We start from the raw sequence: 27,619 nt of genomic DNA, 5'->3' as shown, positions 1-27,619 counted from the left end.
CTCCTTGCAGTCCAAGGGACTCTCAAGAGTCTTCTCCAACACCACAGTTCAAAAGCATCAATTCTTTGGTGCTCATCTTTCTTCACAGTCCAACTCTCACATCCATACATGACCACTGGAAAAACCATAGCCTTGACTAGACGGACCTTTGTTGGCAAAGTAATGTCTCTGCTTTTGAATATGCTATCTAGGTTGGTCATAACTTTCCTTCCAAGGAGTAAGCGTCTTTTAATTTCATGGCTGCAGTCACCATCTGCAGTGATTTTGGAGCCCCAAAAAATAAAGTCTGACACTGTCTCCACTGTTTCCCCATCTATTTGCCATGAAGTGATGGGACCAGATGCCATGATCTTCGTTTTCTGAATGTTGAGCTTTAAGCCAACTTTTTCACTCTCCCCTTTCACTTTCATCAAGAGGTTCTTTAGTTCCTCTAAACTTTCTGCCATAAGGGTGGTGTCATCTGCATATCTGAGGTTATTGATATTTCTCCCAGCAATTAGGTGTAAGCTATTATTTTTTAGGTGTAGAGGTCCCAAAAGCTGGGGGATGGCCCCAGAGATTTTAAAAGTACCCTGCCAGATATCTAGGACCCTGGCCTGAAAAGGCAGAGGGTTCAGGGAAGATTGTGTGAAGCAACATGCAGGGGAGGTGATTCCTCCTAGGAGGGGGCTTCCCAGGCACCTGGACAAGGGCAGGGAGACTGCAGCCCCTCATACGGGCACCAGGAAGCCCTTGGATCCAGGACCCCTCCCCCCCAAGGTCTGGGTTTCCAGGGGCAGCTGGCAGTCGTTTGCATGGGCACTGCCTCCCGAGTGGGGCTTGGGACATCCACAAAGCAGGCACCATGGTACCCATCCGCTGGTCGGGTAATGAGCAGAACAGAAGATGGACTCAGATAATGAATGAATGCTTGCTCTGCAGGGCCTTTGCACTTGCTCCTTCTTCTCTGTGGGACATTGTTACCTCCAGTTCTTTTCCTGGCTCACTTCCTCACCTGCCGCGAGGCCTCCCGAGGGACTCAGCACAGCCACTAATCACCTCGGGCCTTGAGCAAAACCCTCGGCCTCACTGAGCCCCAGTTACGTCGCCTAGAGATGACACCGATGCTGGTCTGCTTGCTGTGTGCCTCTGTGTGCCCCCTCGCCGCACCCCCTCCCCACCCCCCACACCTGTTACCTTTTACTGCACTTAGCGGTGGTCTGACTGCCCCTTCTTCTTCCTGTCCTCACAGGCCCCTCATTAGCTGCATTGCTCCGGGGCTGGATTTCCTTCCTCTGGCGTGAGGCCTCATATAGCACACGCTCAGCGAAAGCCTGATGAATGGAGGAAGGTCCCGGTTGCAGGATTGTTGTATGAAGGAGAAAGTGACATGCAGACTGTGAAGCACTGGGTTCTCATCTTCAAGGAACCTTGGCCCCTGTGGCCAGTGGCCACACCGGCCACACCCTCCACGGCTCTGTCTGGGTTGCCCTTCTGTGTGTCTCTGGGTCTTTGGGCAGAGGCTTCAAAGCAGTGCCCCCAGCCCTGCGCTGTGGGCTGTGGCAGTCTTGAGGGGAGGTGTGAGGGGTGTTGTTCTCACAAGCGGCGATCGGCTCACCTTCCTTGGTGACGGCAACTGGTGCTGGTGCTGGAGGGGTCCCCTCCCCATGGCCATGCTAGCCTGATGGTTCCTGCAGCCCACAGCCTACAAAGGTCATTCTGGGCCCAGCAGACAGCAGGTCTGCAGCTATGTGTGGGCAGGGAGCCTCCAAGGCCTGCCCCAAATCCCACCCATGCAACTCTCTCTCTCCAGCAGCCCAAGGCCTGTGCACTTTGTCATTCTCAAAATGCAGCCATATCCTCTAATTTGCTATACATGCCAAACCTCTGAGGCAGGTGAGACAGATAACACGACTACCCCATTTTACAGCTAGGAAGACTGAGGCTTAAAGACCTTCATGCTTGGTTTATTCAGACAGGGCATAATCTAACCCAACCCTGCCCTCCTAGACCCCACAGTTTGGTGGTGGGGGGGCACTCAGAAATAATCATATCCCGGGGAGGGGGTGGTGAAGGCTAGGGACACACAGAAAGGGGTGCTGAGGGAACCCAGGAGGTGACCTTTAAGCCAGGCCCTGGAGGCTGAGCAGAACTGGGGCAGGTAGGATGGGCTTCCCAGCTGGGTCCAGTAGTAAAGAATTCACCTTTACCACAGGAGATGCAAGTTCGATCCCTGGGTTGGGAAGATCCCTTGGAGAAGGCAATGGCAACCCACTCCAGTGTTCTCGCCTGAGAAATCCCATGGACAGAGGAGCCTGGCGGGCTACAGTCCATGGGGCTGCAAAGAGTCAGACACGACTTAGCAACTAAACAGCAATGGCAGGGGCGTGGAGAGGGGAGTGGGCAGGCTGTGGACCGAGACCATTTCTGGGCCTGGCCACCGGGGCTGGTTTTTAAGAACCAGAGGGGCTGGCGTGTGGACTAGGAGGGGCAGGCGGGAGTGAGCAAGGGAAGAGCAGGAGATGCATTCTGGAAGCCCGTCACAGTAAGCCCTGGAGGGAATGACCGTCAGTCTCGGTTGGACCTTCGCCTGTGGGTGGTGGGGCCATGCATGATTCTTGAGTGACAAGGTCTGACTTATGCGTGGAAACCTATCCCGGGGAGTCAGAGTCTTAATCAGCATCCACTGCGGTTTTGCTTCCCAAAGACCCTCCTGCCACACCTTGTGTCTTTTTTCCCAGGTGGCTCCTTCCTGTCCTCAGGGGGCAGCTCCTCACTCTTCCCAAAGCCCCCCCCAAGAATCTGCCTCCCGTCTCCCTGGCCTCGGGACCAGCAGGTGCCTGTGGTTCACGCATGCCCCGTGTCTCAGAGGGCAACTGGAACTGGGGCACGTGAGGCCGATGGAGACCAGGCCAGCTGAGCAAGGGGCCTGTGGTGCTCACTTCCCCCTTTATAACCCGCTTCCTCTCTTCTGGGGGCCCTCTCCACCGTACCAGCTGCGCCCCAGGAAAATGGCCTTAGGATCCTTATAATAGTGGCTTTGGGACAGTTATGATGACAGCCTTGGGAGGGTGGCAGCGTCTCAGGTGAGTGTAAAGTGTTACTTGGCCTTTTTCTCATTCAGTCCCTGGAATTCTCCAGGCCAGAATACTGCAGTGGGTAGCCATTCTCTTCTCCAGCGGATCTTCCCAACCCAGGGATAGAACCCAGGTCTCCCACATTGCAGGTGGATTCTTTACCAGCTGAGCCACCAGGGAAGCCCAAGAATACTGGAGTGGGTAGCCTATCCCTTCTCCAGCGGATCTTCCCGCCTCAGGAATCGAACCAGGGTCTCCTGCATTGCAGGCGGATTCTTTACCAACTGAGATATCAGGGAAGCCCTCATTCTCTTCACAACCCTACAAAAGAGCGTCCCATTTTTCCAGATGAGAAAACTGACGCTCAGAGAGGTAAATTCACTCACCCCAGGCCACACAGCTCAGCCTGTGGTCAAGCCAGGTGGCTCCAGCTGTCCCCGGGGTCTGGCCACGCACAGGTCTGTGGGCTGATCCAGGCTGGCTGCCTCGATGTCACCTGGAAATCTTGTAGAAAATGTAGATTCCCAGCTGCCACTTGCCAGCCCCCTCCCAAGACTCTGATTCTTCCCATCTTGTGGGGGAAGGGAGGCCAGGACGGGTGTTTTTAAAAGGCGCTTGAGTCCATTGTGATGCACAGCCAGCTGCTACCCCATGCCACCACCAAGCGGTATTAAAAGCATCACAAATTACATGAGGGAAAAAACAAAGAGCTGAAGGAGCATGCCAGCCAGAGCGTTAGCGTCGTCGTCATCATGTAGGGGTTAGGGGTGGCGGATGGTGGAGGTGGGGGACGGCGATTCTTTGGTACTTTCCTTCCTACTTTCCCACAGTTTCCAGATTGTCTTTAAAGAGCATGTATTGCTCTTACAGGGGCTTCCCAGGTGGCTCCGTGGTAAAGAATCTGCATGTGGGAGATGCGGGTTTGGTCGTTGGGTCGGGAAGACCCCCTGGAGGAGGAAATGGCAAACCACTCTAGTATTCTTGCCTATGGACAGAGGTGCCTGGCGGGCTACCATCCCTGGGGTTGCAAAGAGTCAGGACACGACTGAAGCGACTGAGCAGAAGCACAATGGCATTTATAATGAGGAAAATAAATAACAGCGTCAGGAGAGGAGCAGTTTGGAAAGGAGTGAGAAAGAGACTGTGTGCGCTTACACAGACCTAGTCAGTGGCCCAGCCCTGCGCCTTCTCTGCTACAGCACTCTCAGGCCGGGCATGAGATCTGCCGAGCCTCAGTTTCCTCATCTGTAAAACGGGAGCGCAAAAACCTTAAAGTGTGACCGGATGCGTTAAGTAAGATGATCTGCCCTCCCTCTCCTACGCTTCTCCCCCTGGCCGTGGTACCCCTTACCTGGCACATCTTTTCTGCCAGTGTCCAGTTGGAGCTGCGTCCCCTGGTCTGGTCTGGACCCTCATAGACTGTGGGGCTGGCAGAAACTCTGCAGGGTGGGGTTGGGGGGCGGGGGGTGGTGCAACCGCAGCGGATCCATTTTACAGCTGGGGAAACTGAGACTCAGAGCTGCCCCCGAGCTCGGCTGCCGCGCCAGCTCCCCCACCGCGGGAGAGGCATACACGTGCTCACTGCACATCTTTCTCCCTGTCGGCGCCTCGCTCAGTGTGTGTGAGGGGCAGCAAGTCACCATCTGTGTTTTCCAATAAAAGAAAATGAAAATTGAAGCACATTAAAAATAGCTCAATTGGGATTCCGAGCGGAGCTCTGAGGCCTGCTGTGGCAGAGACGCCCAGCCTGCCTCCTCCCACCTCCCAGCCTGGCAGCGATGCCACCGGGAAGTCATCTGAGGCGAATGTCTCCTGGGAAGGGGTCAGGGTGCAGACAGCATCACCCATAGCTCCAAGGGTCGTCAGGGACCCCCGGTTCTGATGTCCAGGCTCCCATCCTGCTCATGTCCAGAGGTCTTGGGGCCCTGCTGGAGGCTGCAGAAGATGGATTTAGAGCCATCAGGTGGGGGCTGAGGCCTCTGCCTCCCGAGGAGGTCTCACCAAGGGACGCCATGTGACTAAGAGGAGGGCGGACACTGGGGCCTGGAGACCTGGGTTCACCCCGCCCCCCACTACCCCTGCACTGACTTGCCAGCCCTTGAGCAAAACCCAGGAATCTCTAAGGGCTCGTCTCCTCCTCTGCTCAGTGAGGGTCTCAACAGGCTCAGAGGGTAGCCTGTGCCTGGGTTCCTAAACCCCAGTGGCTAGTTGGAGATGGGTCTGATTTAGGAGTTTCCTCCTGGGGATGCATGAGAGACCAGCAAGCTCTTAACTCAGTATGGAGGGGTCTCCATGAATGGCCACGATGACAGCTGTTCTCACTGTTTTCTGGGAAATGGGGTGTGATGGCAAGCTGTCGGAAGCCTGGGAGAGGTCATGCGGACGGCAGCGGGCTTGCTGTGCGCTGGCTGCAGCTGCTCACCACGAGGAAGGCCTGGCCTCCGTCCAGGAGCACTGGTTCCGTGATTCCCAGAGGCGCTCTTCCTTCTCCGAGAGGTCCAGCGCTCTCCAGGGCACCTGTAACCTCAGCTACTGTGCAGACCTCTGTGAGGCAGACAAGGAGGCTGGATCTTCACCCCCAAGGCCCAGAGAATGGGGGAGCAGGGGGTCATACCAGGTCCCCCAGCCCAGCCTGCAGCAGAGGTCCAGTGCCCACTAGGGCGGTCAGATTTGAGTGGCCTGGGGGCAGACAAAGCACTGAGAGGGGGCCAGAGCTGCCTGTGCTGGGCCTGTGCAAGCCAAAGCCAGACCACACCATGCTGCATAGCTTTGGGCAACTTGCTCTGAGCCTCAGTTTTTCCATCTGCAAAATGGGGCTGATAATAGTCCGCCTGCTTTGGGAAGACTGGATCCTGGGCAGTGCCTGGCACATGGTAAGCACTAGATAGATGGCGGCCCCAAGAGTAGCCCACCCGACCTGGTCTCTCATCTATCCAGAACAGAGCCTGTTGCTGGGCCCATGAGTCCCCAGTTACATGGGACCAGCACCTGCCCTGCCCGAGTCCCAAGCCTCTCCCAGCTCATGGGTCAGCAGAACCGGAAATGCTGGAGGAGAGGGGTCTCATCGACTGCAGCCCTGAACCCCCCAAACCCCCAACACTCCCCTCTCTCAGCACAGGGGCTTCTTCTCAGTGATAGGGAGTGAGCATGTTGCATTCTTGAGGGTGTGTGTGTTAGTCATTCAGTCATGTCTGACTCTGTGACCCTATATGGACTGTAGCCTGCCAGGATCCTCTGTCCATGGGGATTCTCCAGGCACGAATACTGGAATGGGTAGCCTTTCCCTTCTTCAGGGGATCTTCCCAACCCAGGGATTGAACCCGGGTCTCCTGCATGGCAGGCAGATTCTTTACCATCTGAGCCACCAGGGAAGCCAAACACATGCGTGCGTGCACACACACACACACACACACACGAGGCATGCTTGAAGGTGGAGTAATTGCTAGGGTGCAGGGAGTGATCACTTTTTTTCTGTTAAGGATGGTGTATCAGTTTCTGTTTGCTGCTGTGATGAATAACCACAAACTTCATGGCTTAAAACAGCACAATGCATTGTTTTCTTACAGTCCTGGAGGTCGGATGTCTGAAATGGGTGTCACTGGCTGACATCTGTGTGTTGGGGGCGGTGCCCTGTCTCTCTCTAGGAGAGAACCTGTCTCCTTGCCTTTCCCAGCTTCCCCCGGCTGACTGCATTCCTTGGCTTGGAGCCCCTCCCTCCGTCTTCAGAGGGCATCACTGCAACCTCTGCTCCCATCCTTGCATCTCTTCTCGTACTCTGACCCTCCTGCTTCTCTTAAAAGGATCCTCGTGAATACATTGGGCCCACTTGGATAATCCAGGATAATTGCCCCATCTCAAAAATCCTTACTTTAATCCCATTTGCAGAGTCCCTTGGCACCCCACTCCAGTACTCTTGCCTGGAAAATCCCATGGGCGGAGGAGCCTGGTAGGCTGCAGTCCATGGGGTCGCCAGAGTCGGACACAACTGAGCGACTTCACTTTCACTCTTCACTTTCATGCATTGGAGAAGGAAATGGCAACCCACTCCAGTGTTCTTGCCTGGAGAATCCCAGGGATGGGGAAGCCTGGTGGGCTGCTGTCTCTGGGGTCGCACAGAGTCGGACACGACTGAAGTGACTTAGCAGCAGCAGCAGCAGCAGAGTCCCTTTTGCTATGTAACATTCACAGGTTCTAGGGATTAGGATGTTGACAATTTCTGGGGTCATTGGTCTGTCTACCATGGATGGAAAAACTGGCATCTACCTCAACCTTGACCAGAGGGGCCTGGCTAATGTTGATAATAATAGCATCATAACCTCCATTTATTAACTGACTGAATGTGTTAGTCACTCAGCCGTGTCCAACTCTTTGTGACCCTGTGGACTGTACTCTGCCAGGTTCCTCTGGCCGTGGAATTCTCCAGGCAAGAATACTGGAGTGGGTTGTCATTCCCTTCTCCAGGGAATCTTCCTGACCCAGGGATCGAACCCAGGTTTCCTGCACTGAAGGCAGATTCTTTACCATCTGAGTCATCAGGGAACCCTATTTAGTGACTGCTTTGTGCCCAATTTGTATAGGAATTTGAGTTATAAGGACAGTCAGTATTGTACTGAGTGCTCTGTTTTGCCGAGCCCAGGGCCTGAGCAGAGCGCTTTCTGGGCATGCCCTCGTTAACCATCACCACCACCTGCAAGGCAGGTGCTAATGTGATTTCCCATTCTGCAGCTCATGGACCTGGGAAGTGTCCCCCCACCCCCGAGTCCCTGGGGTCAGGAAGTGGGGTTCAAATCAAGATGTAACTGCTGAGCCCATGCTCTCTGCTCCCCAGGATACACCTACGCTGCTTGCCTGGCATTTGGACCCAACCCCACCTGGGTTCCACCACCAGCACCCCCCACCCACCAGGCTCCCACTGTCCTGCCCAGTTCATCCCACCGCCAGCGTCTGCACCCCGCTCCAGCGGTGGCTGCTGGAACTGCTTGCTCGGTGTCACCCTGGCCAATCTGTGGTTTCCCAGCAGGGATCGTGGCTGCAGGCGCTCCATGAGCGAATGTGCTAAAATCAGAGCGGAGGAGGCGGGCAGGGGCGTTGAGGACTGTGTGTGGGACAGCAGAGTAGGCTCGCTATGCCTGAGTAATTCTGAGTCTGGGTGGGAGGTGGGGTACTGGGAGCCAGACAATCTGGACCCCAGTTCTGCCCACACTGCAGAGCGGCTGGTGCACCGCCAGAGCCCAGATCTCCTTTTCTGGGACTTTTCGCCTGTTGCCCTCTGTCCCCTGCAAGGCCTTCAGGAGGCACCAGCCCACTGAAAACCCCAGATCCACACCTGTGAGCACGATTACTCTCTACTGGGTCCCTTCACCATTTCCATCATTCTCCCTCTCAATGAGCTTTTGGGGGCCCTTCTCTAGGTCTGTGTCTAAGACCCCACACACTGCCACCTTGCCGTGGGATATTGGACCAATCCCCAGGATGCCTCAGTCTTCCCATCTTTACATTGGGCTCCATCTTTGTGCCTCGGCCCATGGTGTGATCCTTTTGCAGCCCCCGCCCACTGTGGCACAGCCCCTCTCAGCATCCCCCCACCCCAAGGCTGGCCTGGGCAGCTCCCCGGGCAGGGGCAGAGGGGAGAGAGGCTCAGGAAGGAAGAGACACGTGTCCTCCGTGCTCATTCAGTTTCAGGCTCAGGGAGGATCCCCTGGAAACTCCCCATTCCCGCCTTCTTCCGTCAGGGTCTTCCCTCATCCCCGGAGAGCTCAGTTGTAACCAGTGGGAAATGGGACAGATAATTGCAACTTTAAATAAGGCCAAGTGAGCGCTCCCTGCCAAGCCCAGCGCGGGGGCCTTCCTGAGCTTCCACGGAAGGCAGCAGGAAGCCCTCGACGATGACGCTGAGAAATCCCGGTGCTGCCACTAACTCCCTGGTGACTCCAGGCAAGTCACTGCCCTTCTCAGAGCCTCAGTTTCCTCACCTGTGAAATGGGGGCCAAATAGCACCGCCCATGAAAATGACCTATCACAGGGCCTGGCACAGGCAGTCGGAGGTGCCCAGCTGGAGGTCAGGATTCGGGTTATTAATTTTCCCAGTTTAAATGCAGCTGCCCAATCCTATCCCCCCACCCCACCAGAGGCTTCTCTGGGAGCTGTCCTCAGTCCCGTTGGCTTCTGGGTAGTGAAGGGTGATACTAACCTCTCCCGGGCTAAGCTGACTGTGCCAGGCCTGTGCGAGCCGTGCATCCCTACCTGCGTGTAAGCCTTGCTTAGTGCTCCCATTCTCCGGATGAGGTCATCGAGGCTGCAGACCTGGAGTGGGTCTGGGGAGGAGAGAAACAGGGCCAGCGGGGAAGGGGAACACCCATCATCATGAGGGCACAGGACCACCTACCACACACCTTAACCCCATCAGAGAAGCATCCTATCCCAGTGTGGCAAGATGCTTGAGGTTCCAGGTCCAATATCCTAATTAGAGCAGGAATTCCCGAGCCTGCTCCCAGCATCCACAGCTCTGTGGGGCCAACCCAGGCTGCAGCTATATGACCGTGGAATTCCTCAGGAGGAGGAGCCCTAGTGTGGGTGTGGGTAACTGAGGGCTGATCAGTCAGGGCAAGGAGATGGCCTGCCCACAGCCAGTGGTCCTGTGGTCTTCTCCAGCTCCCAGGTTCCCCAGCTGAGTGGCACAGCCCAGCCGCTTGAGGAGACTGCTCCTTGGCTCAGCTCTGAGGCAGGACCGGCCTATTGTGCTTGTGGTCTCAGCGCAGACCACCTGCTTGTCATCTGACATGGCCTCTGCTTATGCCGGGGGGAGCTGTGACCTCCTGGTCAGTGGACACCAGGGGCCACCACTTCCACTCAGCAGCCAGCAGGACAGGATTCCTGCCTCCATCCAAACACCAGGCTAGGAAAGGGCATCAGATACACTCTGCAGAATTGTTGCTCAGAGAAGGGGCGTCTAACCCAAGCTGAGAAAGTGGAGAGGTGTGGGTCAGGGAAGGCTTCCTGGAAGGAGAGATCCCTGAGCCAAGTGTTTAAGGGTAAAGAGGACTTTTCCAGGTGAGGAAGGTGAGCATCCCGGGTAGAGGAAGAGGCTTGGGCAGGAGCCACGAGGAGGTGTCGAATGTTGTCGGAACTCTTCTTTCCTGCCCTGGGTTTTGCTTCTGCTGCTCTGCCTGCCTGCCATGGCCCCATCTTTTCAGAGAAAGTGTTCCTGGCGGGGGTATAACCAAGAGCAAAAGCTTGACAGTGGAGTGAAGAGGGTGTGGACTCATAGTTAGCAGACTGGCCTGGGGTGGAGGGAGGTGCCGTCAGCATCAGAGGCCAGGGCAGCCCACAGAAGGCCTTCCAGGTCAGGCCAGTCTGGATCATCTCCCCAGGGCAGGAGATGGAAGAAGCTTCTCTGTCTAGCCCGCCGGCACCCGGAGGCCTGTAAAACCACAGGTTATCTGCCCTCCCGGGACTGTGGCTGACTCCCTGCTGGAAGCCTTCCGTGCTTTCATGGAATGATCTCTCGCACAGACAAGAAGTCTCCTCTGCTGTCCCCTCTGCCCTCCCCGGCACCGGAAACCCAGAAAAGCCCGTTGGCAGTCGATGTGACCGTCACAGCCCACCTCCTGGAGCTGGAAGTGCCCTCCTTCTGAAGATCTTCAGGCTACAAAGGACCGCCAGCCTGTGGTGGGAAGAGCTCAAGTCTGTAGCCTTGTCCCCTGCCCCCTGCCCCTCCCTGGGGGCAACCTCCCACCTCCGGATCAGATCATGCCTGCTCCCTGCGTCCATGCTGCCATGGAAGCCCCCCACCCCAACCCCAACTCCTTCCCGACCCCACCGCCTGCTTCAGTCCTCACCTGAGACTGTGGACTCCCAAAAGCCTTCTCAGGATTGTGGAAAGAGATGGGGTCATGCAGCCCAGAAAACAAACCCTGGCTTCCCCACCAACTTTCAGGGCCAGTTGGGCCCACTAACTTGTCCTCGTGTGTGTGTGTGTGTGTATATGTGTGTGTGTGTGTGTGTGCGTGTATGTGCGCACACACATGCACTTAGCCATGTCCAGCTTTTTGGGACCCCGTGGACTGTGGCCTGCCAGGCTCCTCTGTCCGTGGGATCCTCCAGGCCAGAATACTGGAGTGGGTTGCTGTTTCCTTCTCCAGACTTGTCCTCATTGAACCTCAGTTTACTAATCTGTAAAATGGAGACACTGTATGCCCCTTGGAGGATTTGGGGAGGCTCAGATGTGCTCCTGGATGTCCCTTGCATGGCTCAGTGCCTGGCGTAGCGTAGATGCTCAGTAAATGGTCTCCATGGTGATGGAGATGCAGGTGGCAGGGGTCTGTTCCCTCACCTCCTGGATAACCTCTTTCCTGACTCAGAGAGCCTCTTCCTCCATGTCTTCTCCATCCGAAGGGCCCCTCGTTTCAAGTCCTATCCCTTATCAGGCCTGTCCACTGTCAAGAACCTTCCATGCCATCATGTCACGAGCCCCAGTACTGGAAAGCTCTTGGACCCGCCTGGCTCCCTGTCAGAGGTCACCCCTCAGGGTGTTGGGGATGGTGGGGAATGAATGGTATGATGAGGGTGATGAACACGTGGAAGCTCCAGTCCTGGAGATGGTGATGGGGAGTACGGGCACAGGAGAAAATGCCCCAGCAGAGCTGCGTCTGCTTAACTGCCCGAGATGCCAGATGTGGTTGGCAAGTGGGCCCAGGGTGTCGGAGGGAGCAGGCGGAATCTTGCTGAGCGGAGATGGTGCCCCAGGGGTTCTGTCACTGCATGGCAGAACCACGAGGGCCACAGAGGCAGAGCTGGAGGCGGGTATTGGCACTGAGGGGGACACAGACTTTCTGTAAAAACAGCTCCTCTTGAGACAGAAGCTGCTTTCAGAATGAGCGGGGGCTTTGGAGCCATCACTCCTAGAGTGGAATCTTTGCTGTGCCCTTGACCAGCTTAACTGAGTGACCTGGGCCGCCCTCTGCACCTCTCTGATCCCTCGGCTGCAATGTCCATGCCTATAAAACGGATCAGTCACACCAGAGAATGCAGTGACAACTGAACCAGGCCACGCGCCTACGGCCTCGGGCTGGCCTGGGCCGACCGGCCTAACATTCAAGACTCTTGGTGGCGTCTGTTGTTCTCTTTCTCCCAAGACTTCCTCTTTCCTCGAGCAGCTCCCTGCAGGAGCTGTGCTCGTCCTCTCCTCCTGGCCTTTGCCCAGATTGCTCCTCCTGCCTGGAACACCCCCTTATCCTGCTCTCAGTTCTCCCTTTCTTTCCTTCCAGACTGGCTTGCCTCCCACTCGGAACCTTGGGGTTCAGGCCGGATGTCCCACATCTGAGAAGTCTCCACCGACTCCCCAGGCAGGGTTGGGGTCTCTCCTCTGCTCTGCAGTTTTCTCTTTACGCTCTGGCTCTCCTTCCAGACTGAGCTTCCCTGGTGGCTCAGTCAGTAAAGAATCTGCCTGGAATGCAGGAGACCAGGGTTCAATCCCTGGGTCAGGAAGATCCCCTGGAGAAGGAAATGGCAGCCCACTCCAGTATTCTTGCCTGGGGAATCCCATGGACAGAGGAGCCTAGCAGGCTATGGTCCATGGGGTCGCAAGAGTCGGACATGACTGACAGCAAAACCACCACCACCTCCTTCCAGACTGTGCAACAGGGGGTCGCAGTTGACGATGAGGCTGCATCTGGGCTCAAGTCCTCATTCATTGGCTCCTCTTTGGGGGTGGGAGAGGCCTCAGCCATATCCATGCCTGTTAGGATGGGGGAAGCCGGGTCTACAGACCAAAGGGGACCCCAGTGAAACAGGCTGCCTGGAGGCAGAGGGAAACCAGACTCAGAGGCAGCAGGGCAGAACTCAGGATGCAACCAAAGGGTGAGGGTTAGGGTTAGAGGGATGAATAAGTGAATAGATCAGCATGCAAATAGGTAAGCAGGGAGGTGAGTGGGTGGGTAGATGACAGGATAGTTTATGGATAATTTTGAAGACTGGGTGGTTGGAAAGAGATGGATGAGTGGGTGTGTGGGGTCAATGGGTGAATGAATGAGCAGGAGAATTCCATGTGACTAAATGTCTGACATCTTGCCCAGAAGCAGAGGGGTGTTCTGGATCCTGGGATTTGAGTTAATTGTCCTTCAGTGGAAGAAACCGGTGCCAATTAGGCAAATAGATCCAGTCCCAGCAGGTCTTGCAGCAGGCTTCCTAATTGACTCCAACCTGACAGACCCTAGCTTGGACTGACGCTGGCCTGTGCCTTATTGATCTGTAATTTACACTGTGTACACATCCAGAAGGATTTGAGGTGACTTGCAATACTAAACCTGCGTGCAACGGAACAGTTTGAAATGAAGAGAGAAAGTGAGAGGCCGCAGAGCAGAGTGGTTATCACCGTGTCCCCGGTTCAACCCCTGGATCTGCTGCCTGTTAGCTGTGTGATGTTGGGCAGGTGGTTTAACCTCTCTGAAGCTCCTTTCTCCCATCTATAGGAAGAAAAGGAGGAAGAAGTGAAAGAAGGAAAGAAAGTTGGTTTAATGGGGACAATGTATGCCTGATGACTGGATACTTAGGTGGGAAGCTTGATACCTGGGTGAGTGGATGAATAGGTGGTGGGTTATAGGGGGAGTGGAATGGTAGATGGATGGATGGGATAAGTGAGAGGGTGGATGGATGAATGGATAGCTGAATGGATGATGGGTGGATGGGTAAATGGGGACAATAATAATTCTACCTCATAGGGTGTTGTGAACTTCAAAGGAGCGACAGCACAGACGTGGGACTAAGTAAGTGCTTTGAATTATAGAGTGTGTGCTAAGTCGCTTCAGTCACGTCCAACTCTCTGTGATGCTATGGACTGTAGCCTGCCAGGCTCCTCTGTCCTTGAGATTCTCCAGGCAAAAATACTGGAGTGGGTTGCCCTTTCCTTCTCCAGAGAATCTTCCCAATCCAGGGATCGAACCCTTTCTTATGTCTTCTGCATTGGCAGGCCAGTTTTTTACCACTGGTGAAAGTGAAGTCGCTCAGTCATGTCCAACTCTTTGCGATTCCACGGACTGCAGCCTACCAGGCTCCTCCGTTCGTGGAATTTTCCAGGCAAGAGTACTGGAGTGGGTTGCCATTTCCTTCTCCAGGGTGCCACCTGGGAACTTCATAATACTGTATAATTCAGGGAAGCTTGAATTATATAGTATATGGAGCCATTTTGATAACAGTAACCGCCTTTCTTGGAGGCAAAGTCCAGGCACCCAGGTGGTATAAGTGGGAAAGGGCATTTGATGTCTGGATAGGCTGGAGGTGGGGGCAAGGTGCGGGTTCGATGGCTTTAACAGAAGCTGAGGGCTATGATGGTGATCCAGGCTTGGTCCTGCCCACAAGGTACTCACAACCCAGTTGGGCTGATGAGTAAAAGTCTCAGGGCAGGGTTACCAGGGTGACAATGAGAGGTACGCACAGGACCGTAGAAGCCCCAGTGCCAAGATCATGAGAAAAGGCTTCCAGGAGGGGGTGACTTTTGATACGGATCTTTTTTTTTGGCTGCGTTGGGTCTTAGCCGCAGCGTGCGGACCTTCACTGTGTCACGTGGGGTCTTTTGTTGTCGTGCACAGACCCTCTGGTTGAGGTGCTCGGGCTCCAGTAGTCGCAGCACATGGGCTCAGTTGCTCAGCAACATGTGAGATCCTAGTTCTCCGACCAGGGATAGAAACTGTGCCCCTTGCATTGCTAAGTGGATTCTTAACCACTGACCCACCAGGCAGATCCCTTGAAATGGAGCTTGGAGGATGCATATGAGTGTCCTAGGCAGGCTAAGAGGATGAGGATCGTTGCAGGGAGAAGGAACGCCTTGAGTGCCGAACTGCAGGGTGGGAGCTCTGTCCAGGGGGCTGAAGGGAGCTGAAAAAATGTTAAACAACCACTCAGAAGGGGTGCTGACTGTAAACAGCGGGGGTGGCTGAGCTCCTGCTTCCCTTAGCCAGCCCGAGACAGGTCCCAGAAGTAACTGCCTTCCTGAGTGTGCTTCCTCTTCTTTAAAATGGTTATCATGGGAACTTCCCTGGTGGACCAGTGGTTAAGAGTCCGTGCTTCCACTTCAGGGGACACAGGTTTGATCCCCGGTCAAGGAACTAAGATCCTGCATGCCTCATTGTGGCCAAAAGGAAAAAAAAAAAAAAAAGGTTGTGGCTAATGTTCCCAACTAAGCAGTCACTATCAGGGTCTCACCGGATAAAGCCAAAAAGTGCTCAGCACAGACCTGGCACATAGTAGGCACTCAGTAATGCCAGTCGCCGTCACTATATATATATTTTTTAACTTTGTACTTTATATTGGCGTATAGCCAATTATGTTGTGATACTTTCAGGTGGACCGCACAGGGCCTCAGCCACACATTTACATGTATCCATTCTCCCCCAGACGCCTGTCCCATCCAGGCTGCCACCCAACATTGAGCAGAGTTCCCTGTGCTATACAGAAGGACCTTGTTGGTTATCCATTTTAAATAGAGCAGTGCCATCCCTATGTTTTCATTAACTACTTAATAGGGGGGAATTGCCTATGGATTTATTTAAGTAAAAGGGCTTTAAAAATTTAAAACAGTGGACAAATGCTGGCTGTGAGAGGCAGCCTGGTGTGTCAGGAACGTCAAGGGCAATAGACTCGAGTTCAATTTCTGAGTTGCTGCGTGACTTGGGCCAAGTCGCCTCACCTCTCAGATCTTCATTTTTCTTTTGTTATAAAATGGGGCCAGCAAGAATACCGGGCGTCCCTCAGGGTTGTCCTGAAGACTGACAGGGCTCTTATGCGTGCAGGGCTATTCCCATCCCTGCCTCCCTTCTTCCCCTTCCCCAGCAGCCCTGGTGTTCATTTACCGCCCACCCCACCCCCAGCAACCCCTTCCCAGACCCCCATCCATCATCCTGTCCTTTGCGGAGGTTAAGTGGGTCCCCAAGCAGCGAATCCAAACTCTCCCGAAGCCCCGGCCGCACAATACGGCCCGCTGTTAGTGAGCACCCCGGCTGGCCCGGAGGATTGGATTTCAGCCGGGCGGCCGGCGCTGGCGGATGCCCAGGCCAGCGGCAGGCAGGCAGGAGGACAGAGCGGAGGAGCCCGGCGTCGCGGGGACTCCTCTGCCCGGGGCCTGAGAAAACAAGAACAGGCTCCAGGCAGGCAACCGAGGCAGAGGAGGGCCTCTGATGGCAAGAGGACAAGGAGGGGTGTGTGCTGGGAGAGTCGGCGGGCAGAAGGATTTTACATTAGCTGGGTCCTCTTTCCGTGAGCCTGAGGGCGGAGCGGGTGTGGGAGGGCCGAGCTGGAAAAACATCACACTGCCTCTTGGCACATTTCAGCCTGTGAGATCCACGGCCTGCCCGCAGCTGGCCCAGGGCTGCCCTGCTGGCATTGCCGCCTTCTACTTGGTTGCTTTGGACCAGCGACCCCAAGATGCCCTCAACTGATGCTTCTCGCCTGGTTTTCAGAGAAAGAGGCCACAGGAAACCCGGGGCTGTAGTTCAAATCCAGCATTGCTGCTGTGGGACTGTGTGGCTCCGGGCAGGTCTCTGAGCCTTTCGGAACCCAGGTTCCTCATCTGTACAATGAGGGTAATGTGCCAGCCTTGCAGGAGGTGTGGAGTGACGGCTCAAGGCTTGGCACCAAGAGCATGGTACCTGAACGCTCTGATTTTTTTCCCTCCCATTTGCAAATCAGCGTGACCTGGTGCCTTCTGGGGTCAGACCGAACACTCCCATCTGGCCTTGCCTCTTCTTGGCCATGTGGCCTCCGGGGAGTCCTCGATCTCTCCAAGCTTTGGCTTCTCCATTACTTGCTCTGAAGCGTCAGCAGGATGATGTCAGTGAAGCCCACACTGTGTCCTCCATGAGTGTCAGTGATTTTCGCTCTTGCTTCCGTAGGGCCCAGCCTTTGCACGTGATAAAGACCTTTTGCACCCAGTGCCTCCTTAGAGCCTCTCAGCAGCCCTGGGAGGTACATTGAGTGAGAATATTATGATCCCCATTTTATAGATGAAGAGACTAAGGCTCAGAGAGGTACAGTGAACTTTTCCAGATCACCTGGCTTATCCACGGCCTTGAACTTTATCTCCTGATCCTGACTGTTGCCTCCTCTTGGAATCCTATCATGGACCAGAGAAAGAATACTCTGACTCCCTGCAATGGCTAGCCCAGGTCTGGCCTCCAGACTGTGGCTAGCATCTGACCAGGCCGTGGCAGGGTAGATAGGCCTGTGTTCGAGTCACCTGAGCCCCATTAGCCCCAGCAGGGAGCAGCTAGAGCTGCTGGGAAGGGTTCGGAGTAGCATCTGCAGCTTGGGTCATGTGCCAGGCTGTTTGGTTGCCTGGGCTGAGGGCTGCTGGCCAATCTGGAGCAAAGATCCCAGGGAATCACTGCAAGATATCTGTCCATCTTGAGGACAGACCGTGTTCTCATGTCCATGTTCTTAAAATAGACCATATCACTACCGTCCTCAGGAACCCTCTATTGCCTCGTTTTGGATCTTCATGACAAGATCCAAACTCCTTAGCGCCATACTTGAGGCCCTACGGTCTGGCCCCATCCTGAGGTGACAGATTCATCCACAAAGCATCTTGCTCCCACCCCACGGCACAGACATGCCAGCCCAATGCAACGGTGAAGAACATGGGCTTTGGCGTGAGGCAGACGGAGCTCCACCGCTGCCTGGCCATGAAAACCTTGACCAATCTCTCCTAACTTTAGCTTTCCCATCTGTAAAGGGAGGTTCAGTAAAGTACCTACTTTATAAACAGTCACGATGAAATGAGATAACGAATGCTAAGCCTTTAGCCCAGAGCCCACCACCGAGACCCTCGGGTTTTACTGTGGCCCAGACTCCACTTTCACACCTCTGAGCCTTTGATTCTGCCATGCCCTTTATGTGGCATGCCCTTCCCCTCTCCTCCCAGCCCAAATGCTACCTCCTCTGAGACACCTTTGCTGATTTCCTGGTCACGGTTGATCCTTTCTTCCCCTGGGCTTCCAGGTTCGCAGCCCATATCAGCTGCTTCACTCTGCCTCTCTCTGTAGAGAGTTTACATCTTGGGCACTAGTCTGGAAAGCTCCTTGTGGGAAGGACTGGATCTGTTTTTTCATCCCCAGTGTTCAGCACAGGCCCTGACACACAAGAGGTAGAGACAAGTAGATGTTTGTTGAATCACCATGATCTTGTTTCTCAGACCGGGAGAATTCAGGGACAGCTGCCAGAAACTTAAGCTCCCTTGAGTTAAGTTTTGGAAGAGAAGTTAGCCAGGCTCCAAAGCTGGAAGGACATTCCAAGCAGAAAAATTGGGAACATTCAAGTTACCAAGGCCCAAGGAAACATAGCGCCTTCTGCACGCAGAAGGAAACTCAGGAAAGCTGGTCACGGCTGGAGGTAATTAAGCTGGCCTGCCTGACAGGGGCCTTGAATGGGTTGTTGAGGAGCTAGGACTTGACCTCGCTGGCAGTGGGAGTTCTGAAGGGCATTCGGTTCAGTTAAGACATGATCAGACATGGGCTTTAGAAACCTCACCCTTGTGTAAAATCAAATACATCTACTGTGTACCAGAATCATTTCTCAGTGCTAAAGTCACAGTGGTGAAGGAGGCAGACACAGAGCTCTCCCAGAATGAGGGCCTTCAGTTCAGTTCAGCCGCTCAGTCGTGTCCAACTCTTTTGACCCTGTGGACTGCCTTGGAGACTGCAGATCAACGGGACTCACCTATGTGATGCCACTTAATTCTCACATGACCCATTATACAGATGGGGAAACTGAGGTCCAGAGAGGAGCACAGGCTTGCCTACAGTCACTCACTAAAGGAGTGCCAGAGCCAAGGTTCCAGCCTGGACAATCTGTGCACTACTCCCCTGCTGCCCTCCCCTTTTTTTCCCCTCCCGTCCTTACACAGGCCCTTAAACAAAAAGAGCATAGCGTGTGAGTGTGTGGGGGTGTGTGTGTTTTAAGGCTATAGCTAGTCTCCTGAAAATAACACAGATGAAGAATGAGACAGATGGTGGTTCAAATCCCAGCCCTCCCTCTGAGTGCTTGTATAGGCCACTTCACCTCTCTGATGTCAACTTCCACATCTGTAAAGTGGGGCTGATGTACCCCACAGGTTGCCAGGAGCCTGAGTCCATGCTTAGAGCGCCCAACTCAATGCCTAGCACACAGTAGGCACTTAATAAATGCTTCTCCTCGTGTCTTTGGAACTCTCACCTGCTGTCATTAGCGCAGACGGTGTCTGTGGCCCTGGAGAAGTCTGATCCAAGAAGGGCTCAGATGGAGCTGACCAGGGCTGGGTCGGGGAGCAGAGGGTGACCCCCTCCACTCCAGCCTAAAAACAGGGCCCTGCACAGCCACCCTCCCGTCGGCCCAAACGCTAACGACTTCAGTGTGTCTCCTTTTTAGCGCAAATATTTCTGAAATGTGCACTGCTCATTCACACATAGCCAGAGGGGTCTTCGGGCCTCCCCAGCCTGTGCGATCAGGGCCTCCTGATTGCTTTCTTCTGTGCAGTCTCCAGGAAGCAGAGGGGGGTGTGTGGGAGCAGCGGGGCGAGGGCCAAAGCCACTCCCAGGGTCTGGACCCTGTTTTCCCCATCAAGTAAGGCACTCCGGGCTGGTGGCTGGGTGCTGAAAACCTTGTCCACGTACTCTCAGTTTCCCCATCTTTCCACTGGGATTTTTTTTTTTTAATGGTCACTTCAAACATCCAGGGATTGAGATCTGGACATTTCCAGGACTAACTGGAAGGTTGGGAGGGCCCAGAGGCGAGTGAAAGGGCAGTGGTTGGCAGGGCGGGGGTGGGTGGTACCAGGGGAGCCGGGAAAGATGTGGGCAGATGGGTGTGGTCCAGCAAGGGGGCCTTGGACAGTCGCTGGCCTTTGCTGGGCGGCCCCTGCTCTGGCTCTCCAGCTCAGCCCCCGGCCCCCGTCGGTCCCTGCTCCTCCCTCCCTCATGCCACACGCAAGCCATGCTGCTGTCACCTCCGTGCCTGTGCCTCTGTTGTCCCTTCTGCCTGGCGCACTCTCCCACTTAGCCTCCACGAGTCTCTCCTAACTCATCCTTCAAGCCCTTTATCTGTGTCGCTTCCTCCAGGAAGCCATCCCTGATTGTTTGTCTTCTTCCTCTCCTGCTGTACCCAGTGGCATCACGTACCGAACCCCCACACGCATTCCTGTTGTGGTTTTGTCTCATCATGTGGTGATTAATTATCTGTGTACAGTGAAAGTGGCTTCCCCTGCACGTGGGATTGTCATTGGCACGGCTGGCGGGGGTGGGGGGAGCGGGGCGGGGGAGTGGAGAGCACATTTCAAGCAATTGAGAGGCAGCTTGTAGAGCCTAGTGGTCCCCAAAGTGTGGGGAGTGAGATGATATTGGGTAGTTTGCAGGCAAACTTTTTAAATGGTAATAGTCTTATTTTGGTTTTCCTTCCTTTTATGGCAAGTGATATTGGTTTCCCATTTGTAATAATGATAACTTTTTCCTCTTTAAAATGCACTTGAGGAAAAAAAAAGAGTCGGAAGAAATTTTGTAATTATATAATAGTACAGGCTGTAGGTGGAAACAGACAAAGTCATGGGTGTTGTCCTGAAGGAGCAGAACACTGGCATGTTCGAGGCTTACAGTTTTAGGGAGGCAAGGGGAATGTAGCCTTTGACTGAAGACCTACTAAGTGCAAAGCCCTCTGCTGGGTCTTGGGGTAAGTAAATTACAGACGGGGTGGAAGGGGAGGAGATCAGGAGAACCAGTGTGCAAGACAGAGTACCAAACCGTGCGTGTAGCTGGAGCACAGCTTGTAAATGGAATAGTTGTGTGACCCCGGGCAAGTCCCTAAGCCTCTGTAAACCTCAGTTTTCTCATCTGTGAAATGGGACAGTATCAGTTATCTCTTGGCATCACTGTGAGAATGTTGGTGAGTTTTTCTGGCTCCTAATAGACAGGGTCTCTGGTCTTAGTGAACATGAGTTCTCTCCCTCTGTAGATTTTTGAGAACAGAGGGGCAAGGTCTGGGGTGTTATGGGGAGGAGGGAAGTGCTGGTGATGGAAATAGGGCATGGCTTGCTGAACCCACCCAGGTTCCCAGGGAAACTGAGCTTGAACTTCAGTACTTGGTTAAGAGGAACAAAGAGGAAACCAGGGCATTCCAGGAAAGCGGCATCAGACAGACCAGGAGGGGCTCCCTGGAGGCCTCAACCCTCGAACGAGAGGCTGATGTCCATCAGATGTTGGCAGGCGTGGTCTGGGGTGTGGGGGGAGCTGCTTGGACTCGCCTTCACTTGCAGGGGCCACCTGATGAGCCCAAAGGAAACGATGTGTGTACGCCAGCACAGGGTCAGCCAAAACGCACCATGCTGGATCTGAAAAAAGAATAGCCGCCACTTACTGATGATCTGCTTGGGCTGGGCTGCAAGCTAAGAACCCTCCCATCTCACTTAGCTCTCCTATTCTCCTCCACAAGGTATTATGGCCTTTCTGTAGGTGAGGAGACTGAAGCTTAGAAAGGTTGCAAGTCCAAGGTGGCAGAAAAGGTATTAGAATTGAAGTCTGACCTCCCAGTCCCAGTCCATCTGCTCTGCTTACCTGCCTTTTTTGCAGAGGGTGGAGGGTGATGTGGACATGGAAAGGCAAAGGCCAAGGGGAAGTTGTGGGGAAAGCACCCTGAGGGTTCCCTCCTGCCGTGGCTCCAGGGGGGTAACAGCCTTCCAGGCAGAGCCCAGGACCGGCTTGGTGAGAAAGGAGCGTAGGGGCCGCCTTCTGCGTCCTCCCCAGAGGACCTGCAAGCTGGCCCCTCCTCTTAGCCTCTTCCAGTCTATGACCAAACAGCCCGTTGACTTCCTTCTGAGATCCTCCCCTTGCTGGTTCCAGTTGTGGTGGGAGGCAGAGGAGAGGAACAGTGGAGCCCCAAACCTGAACTCCCTGGGAGCCCAGAGTTTGAGGACCAGCTTTTAGCGTGTGACTTTTGGCCAGTCCTTTGCACCTCTCTGGGCCCGAGTTTCCACCCAGGCGTGGAGGACGTCCGTTCGCAGTCCCTCCTCTGGGCTGTGGAATCCTCTAGCGCTTGGCCTCTGGGTCAGCCCAAGAATCCAGCCAAGGGGTGGGGCCACCTGCTTGGCGGGTTTGCCTCCCCCACCAACCCCTCTCTGGTCCCAAGCGCAGTCTCCTCTCTCCCTTGTTGCGCACAGCTCCCAGCAGCTGCTCCTCGGGCCCAGGCAGAGAGCCCGGCTTGGCGCGTCTCTGGCTGAGGCCGATGAGAGAAAACAGGTTAAAAGTTCAGCCCTTGTTCTCTCCAGGAAGAAAAATCTGTAGTATTCGGAGTGTGAAAAGGAACCCTTTTTTAAGCTCCAAAGCAGCACAATAGAACTTCCCTCCAGTTTGCCATCAAAAGGACGCCCTTGGCACTGGACTCCACCATCCCTGGCACCCTCCTCCCCGCCACCCACCAGCCCCCAGTGCAAAGGGACACAGTGACCGCAAACTCAAGCCACAGGCGGTCATGGGGACACTGCCGCATCCTCTCTTGTCAGCCCGCGGGTCTGACTGGGGTCACCTCTGGCTCAACACTTCCTTCTTTCCCACCCTCCCATCCGAAACGCCCCTGCCTGGTTCAAGACATTGTTCCTCCCATTTCGACCTTGACAGCAACCTGGACACTTCCCTCTGCCCCAACTCTCCTTGCCCTAGTTCATTCAACCCAGGTCATCAAACGAAGTGTCTAGAAGTTTACAGGGTAGGAGGCAGGGGACCCTCACCTCCCACTCTGCCACCAACTCCTGGGTGATCTTTAGGAAGCCTCTTCCCCTCTCTGTGCCTCAGTTGCCCTATTTCCAAAATGAGGCTGTTAGATTAGACCAGAGATAGGATCTCAGATGGTGGGTGGTGGTTTCCTGGAGCACTGTGGCGAGAAGCCCTGTGTACTCACAGAGTGTGGGCATTGATTAGTGATGTCTGTCCTGGGTGCAGGATGGGAGCTTAGCAGCAAGCATTGCCTCGCACTCACATTTGCTCACCTAGGGGGTGTGGAAGGTCCAGCTGTGATCCCCTAGGTCTCTCCGCCTACCCTCTGACAACTCTTTGTATTCACACCCTATCTCTGCCACCAGACTGTGAACTGCTCCCTTAGAAGGGCTTTGCTAGTCACCCTCAGGGTACCCTGAGTGCTTGGGTACATAATGTACATCAGGATATATTTGTGGATTGAATGCCCAAGCAATTTAAATCTACTCAGTGCATCACAGTTCAGTTCAAAAAGCATTTTGAATCCCCTGTGGCAGGAAAGGGGGGAGAGGGGAGGGGTGCTGAGCCCGATCAGGGAGTGAATGGAGATCTTTCTGGCCCTGTGGGTCTTCTTTGTCATTGACTGGATGGTTCCTTCCCTCCAGCTAGAATAATGGGAAGCAAGTAGGGCCCAGCTGGGTCAGAAGCTGATCTGAGTTTTCTGAACCCCCAGAGGGCAGGTGATGGGCTGGCCCCACTGGATGCGGTGTTCACCCCTGCCACCCCTCCATCCCCAGGGCCCTGTCCTTGGGACAGAGTTGGCTGAGCCCCGGGGGAGGGGGCCCAGGGATGAGGACACGATGGAGACTCCCAGTTCCTGGAGAAAGGGGAACGGTATCCCTGATGGGAGGCATGGGGCAGATGGCAAAATTGGGATAAATGAGACAGCTTGGCTGGGGCCCAAAGGAGGCCTCTATAAGGCCAGCATTCCAGTTGGTGAGAATTTGATGCACACAGAAAAGCAAACAGGACCCTCATTTTGAAGGAAAAATTTGAAATTTCTTGAGGACTCTCTGAAGCCCATCCAGGAGACCCCAGGTTAAGACCCTTCCCCAGTAAAGGAAGGTAATACCTAGATTGGAGGGATGTGATTGGCTGAGAGGGTGGGGCATGACCATGTGTAGAAGGGCTGGAGTTGGGTTTAAGGAGTGGAGTCTAGAGGAATAGACTCAGATGATTGGCTGGAGTGTGGGAGTGGGCGGGATCATGGAGTGAGAGGTAGGACCTCAAGGGAGGGTAGTCTACAGGGTTAGACCAAGTGCTTGTTTGGAGCAAGGAAGTAGGTGGCTCCTCTGTACAGACGGCCCTTAAGAGGGACGTTCTTGGTGATTGACCGTGCTTTGTAGGCAGCTCATGAGTGACTCTGCTGTCTCCACAGAAACACTGATGGATTCAACCACAGCGACGGCGGAGCTGGGCTGGATTGTGCATCCTCCATCGGGGGTAAGTCAGTGGTCCTCAAACCCTGCCTGGTCTCCAGGATACCTCCGGTTCTGCTGCGGGGCCTGGATGCCCTACCCCACCCCATTCGAGCCCCTTCCCCTCCTTCAGGTCCCAGGACCTGTGCTCTCATTGCCCCACCCTACTGGTCCCCTACCATTGATCCAGTACCAGTTACCGTGACAACAGGCTGGATGCTTTTAGCTCTTGTCCTATAGAATTCTAAGAGTGAGGCTGAGAAGTGGGTACTCACAACCCCTGTTTTACAGATAGGGAAAGTGAATGGTCAGTTCCTGAGTGTGCACTGGGTGTCATACTGTATCAAAGCACCTTTACACACATCATCTCCAGTCCTGTGGGAAGGAACCACCTCCATTTTACAGATGAGGAAACTGAAGCTCAGAGAGCTCTAGCCACCTGCCGGGGACCCTACAGCTAGTAAGTGATGAGAGCTCAGGTTTGTAACCAAGGCTGTGACCTAGTCCTCTGGGTTCCCACCACACTAGATTTCACCTTCCTGAGCTCCTACCATCACACTTCCTTGGGTCCTGTGGTCTGAGCCCATGTAGGCTATGAGCTTCCCAGGAACACAATCAGGCACAGGGACTTCCCTGGTGGTCCAATGGTTAAGACTCTGCTTCCACTGCAAGGGCACAGGTTCGATCCCTGGTCCAGGAGCTAAAATTCTACATGGCACGTGGCACATATGCCACCACCCCCCCCTCCCCTCCCCACCCCCCTGCCAAAAAAAAAAAAAGAATCCAGCGCAGTTTGAAATTCCTCTTTCTTCTCACAACAACCAGCCCAGCAGTTACCTATAGGCTATGGAGTCAGACTCCTGAAGAAAGAAAGTCTCTCAGTCGTGTCCGACTCTTTGCAACCTCATGGACTGTAGCCTACCAGGCTCCTCTGTCCATGGGATTTTCCAGGCAACAGTACTGGAGTGGGTTGCCATTTCCTTCCTCCAGGGGATCTTCCCGACCCAGGGATTGAACCCAGGTCTCCCACCTTGCTTCAACCACCTGAGCCCCCAGGGAAGCCATTCCAATTCTGCCACTTACCAGCTGTGTGACTGGGGGGCCAGTTCCTTAACCTGCCTGAGCTTTTAGCTTCCTCGTGTATCAAATGGTGGTGATCATGTCTTCCTCATAGAATTGTTGTGAGGTTTTTCTGCAAAGTATCCAGCATAGCGCCTGACGCAGAAGGGGCTCCCAGTGGCAAGTGGCTGTGGGAGCTGTCGCCGGCATCATCCTCATCACCATCCTTTCTGATATCAGCCCCTCCTCACCCCCCTGGTCTCTGGTGAGGGCTCGGGGCTTCCCCAGCCCCCGCTCCCCCATCCCAGCTCCTCCATGGGGACTCAGCTGCTACCCCAAGGAACTGCATCCTCCGCTACCCCCCTCAGGCCTGTGCTCTCAATAGGCAGGGCCCCAGGGTCAGGCCTCTTTCTGTGGCTCTTTCTTGTCACCAATTTTCCATCTGCGAAGGCGGCTGGGCCCACAGCCCCACCCTGCCAGTAATGAGGCCAGGCTGGGCTGCAGGGCCCCCGGACGCAATTATTTGGGGTGTTTAGGCTGCAGGGCCTCCGCATGTTAATTAGAGAGAGGGGAGAAAGGCAGAGTGCTCTAATTAAGTGCTCTAATTAAGTTCTGAAGAAGAGCAGTGATTGTAACAAGGGGCTGACTTTGTCACATGGTGCCACCAAAAAAAAAAAAATTAAATGCAATGTAGGGAGCTTCAGAGCCGCCACTGAAGGAGTGGCTGGGCCCGCTCGGCCTTGCTCACACATGCTCGCCCTTCACGGCAGCCACAGCCACCGCCCCGCCCCGCCCCGCGCAGGCTGGGCCCGGAGAATCTGAGGGAGGCAGAAAGACAAAGAGCACCCACGCAAGGGTGACGCCTCTCCGACTGCTTACCCTCCCCCCAACAGTCACTTCTGGCAGTTGGGGAAATAGAGGCCCAGAGCGGGGCAGTGACTTGCCTAAGGTCACACCCCAAGTTAGCAGAGCTGGAACAAAGCCCACTGCTGGGTCCTTGTGTTTCGAGGCAGTGTGGACAAGCATGCGCATATGTCTGAGTTTGGCTCTGTATGACCTGGGGTCAAGTGCCCGTGTGTGACTGCACGTCTCTGGTCTCTACTTGCTCATCTGTAAAATGGGGATAACTGTGCTTCCCACATGTGGTAATCATGACAAAGAAATGATATGCTATTACAGCGCCCACCCTGGGCTCGGCACGGGTTCACCCTGCTTGTTGGGGCCCTTTTTTGGGCCTGCCCCAGGTGAAGCCAACCCAGCACGAAAGAAGGGTGCAAGAGAAGGAGGGATCAGGGAACTGATCCCAGCAAGCTCTCAGACCCACTGGGGAAGACCAGACCAAGAGGGCTTGGGCGTGCCTGGCACTCATTTCAGCAGGCTGTCCCCAAAGGCCCAAGGGAGAGTTGGTGAACCTGGATACAGCGGCCGGAGGGAGACTCCGCTCCTGGAGGTTCCAGAAGGCTGGATAGAGAGGTGCTCGAGGGGGTGTGAAAGGGTGAACAAAGGCTCGGCCTGCGAGTGAGCATCTGTGCATGGAACACGGTCTTTGCCCTTCTGTTCCCAGCTTTCCTTGGCCCTGCCAAGCCCCCTCCAGCAGTGGGAGTGGGGAGCTCACAGCTGGGTGGGTAAGTGCCCAGGCCGGGGCCTGGTGAGGTGCCCAAGCAATGACCCCAGGCAGGAAGACGGGGAGGTCTCCCTCCAGTCTCTGTATTAACTACTCTCGCAGGGAAAAGGCCTCATGTTTCTGTTATGGGGGTGAGGGCTTATCGTCCGTTGGGCTGAGGATCCCCAAGGGCAAGGGCTGCGTCTGCCTGGTCAGACGGGGCGCTCCAGGCAGACAGAGCCCTGCCTCCTCCAGCAGACTGGTCGCTCCTCAAGCACATACCTCGTGCGCTTTCAGTCTCTCCCTGGTTTCCTTTCCGTTGGGAGCTTCCCAGGAACAGCGGGGGGGGGGGGGGGGGCGTGACTTCTTTACCAGGTTAGTTACCCCTGGGGGGTAAGGGTCACATCTCCCACGTGGATTAGGGGAATACCACCAAGAGCAGCATGTGTGCCCTTCCTGTCAGATTGGCGCATCTCCTGCGTAGAGCGGGGAATTCCTCAGGGCCAGAGCCAACTCTCCTGCTCAGTTTGGGGCTTTTCTGATGCTAGGCATCGTGTCTCCATCATCAAACTGGGAGATCCCTTAGGTAGAGTCTGTGCCTCCCCCTGTGAGATGAGGAGGCCCCTGATGGTAGGTGTCCTGCCTGCCGCCTTCACGGCTGGAGGATCCCCTAAGGAAAAGTCTGTGCCCTCCACCCTAGGATATTCCCTGGGGCTCAGCCCC

The 27,619-nt window shown here is 54.9% G+C and overlaps 1 protein-coding gene across 3 annotated transcripts in view; it reads left to right on the top strand.

The window, feature by feature from the left end:
- The window catches only part of EPHB2 (EPH receptor B2), a 226,802-nt gene that overhangs the window by 55,651 nt on the left and 143,532 nt on the right, over window positions 1-27,619 (top strand). For all 3 annotated transcript variants that reach the window (XM_025278758.3, XM_025278756.3, XM_044938132.2), the window contains exon 2: window positions 24,195-24,259. In XM_025278758.3, the coding sequence (XP_025134543.1) occupies window positions 24,195-24,259 (65 nt within the window). The remainder of the gene's footprint in view (window positions 1-24,194; window positions 24,260-27,619) is intronic.

This window comes from Bubalus bubalis, chromosome 2, assembly GCF_019923935.1.
Source record: "Bubalus bubalis isolate 160015118507 breed Murrah chromosome 2, NDDB_SH_1, whole genome shotgun sequence".
Taxonomy (NCBI): Eukaryota; Metazoa; Chordata; class Mammalia; order Artiodactyla; family Bovidae; genus Bubalus; species Bubalus bubalis.
This window is presented reverse-complemented; position numbering and strand designations above follow the sequence as displayed.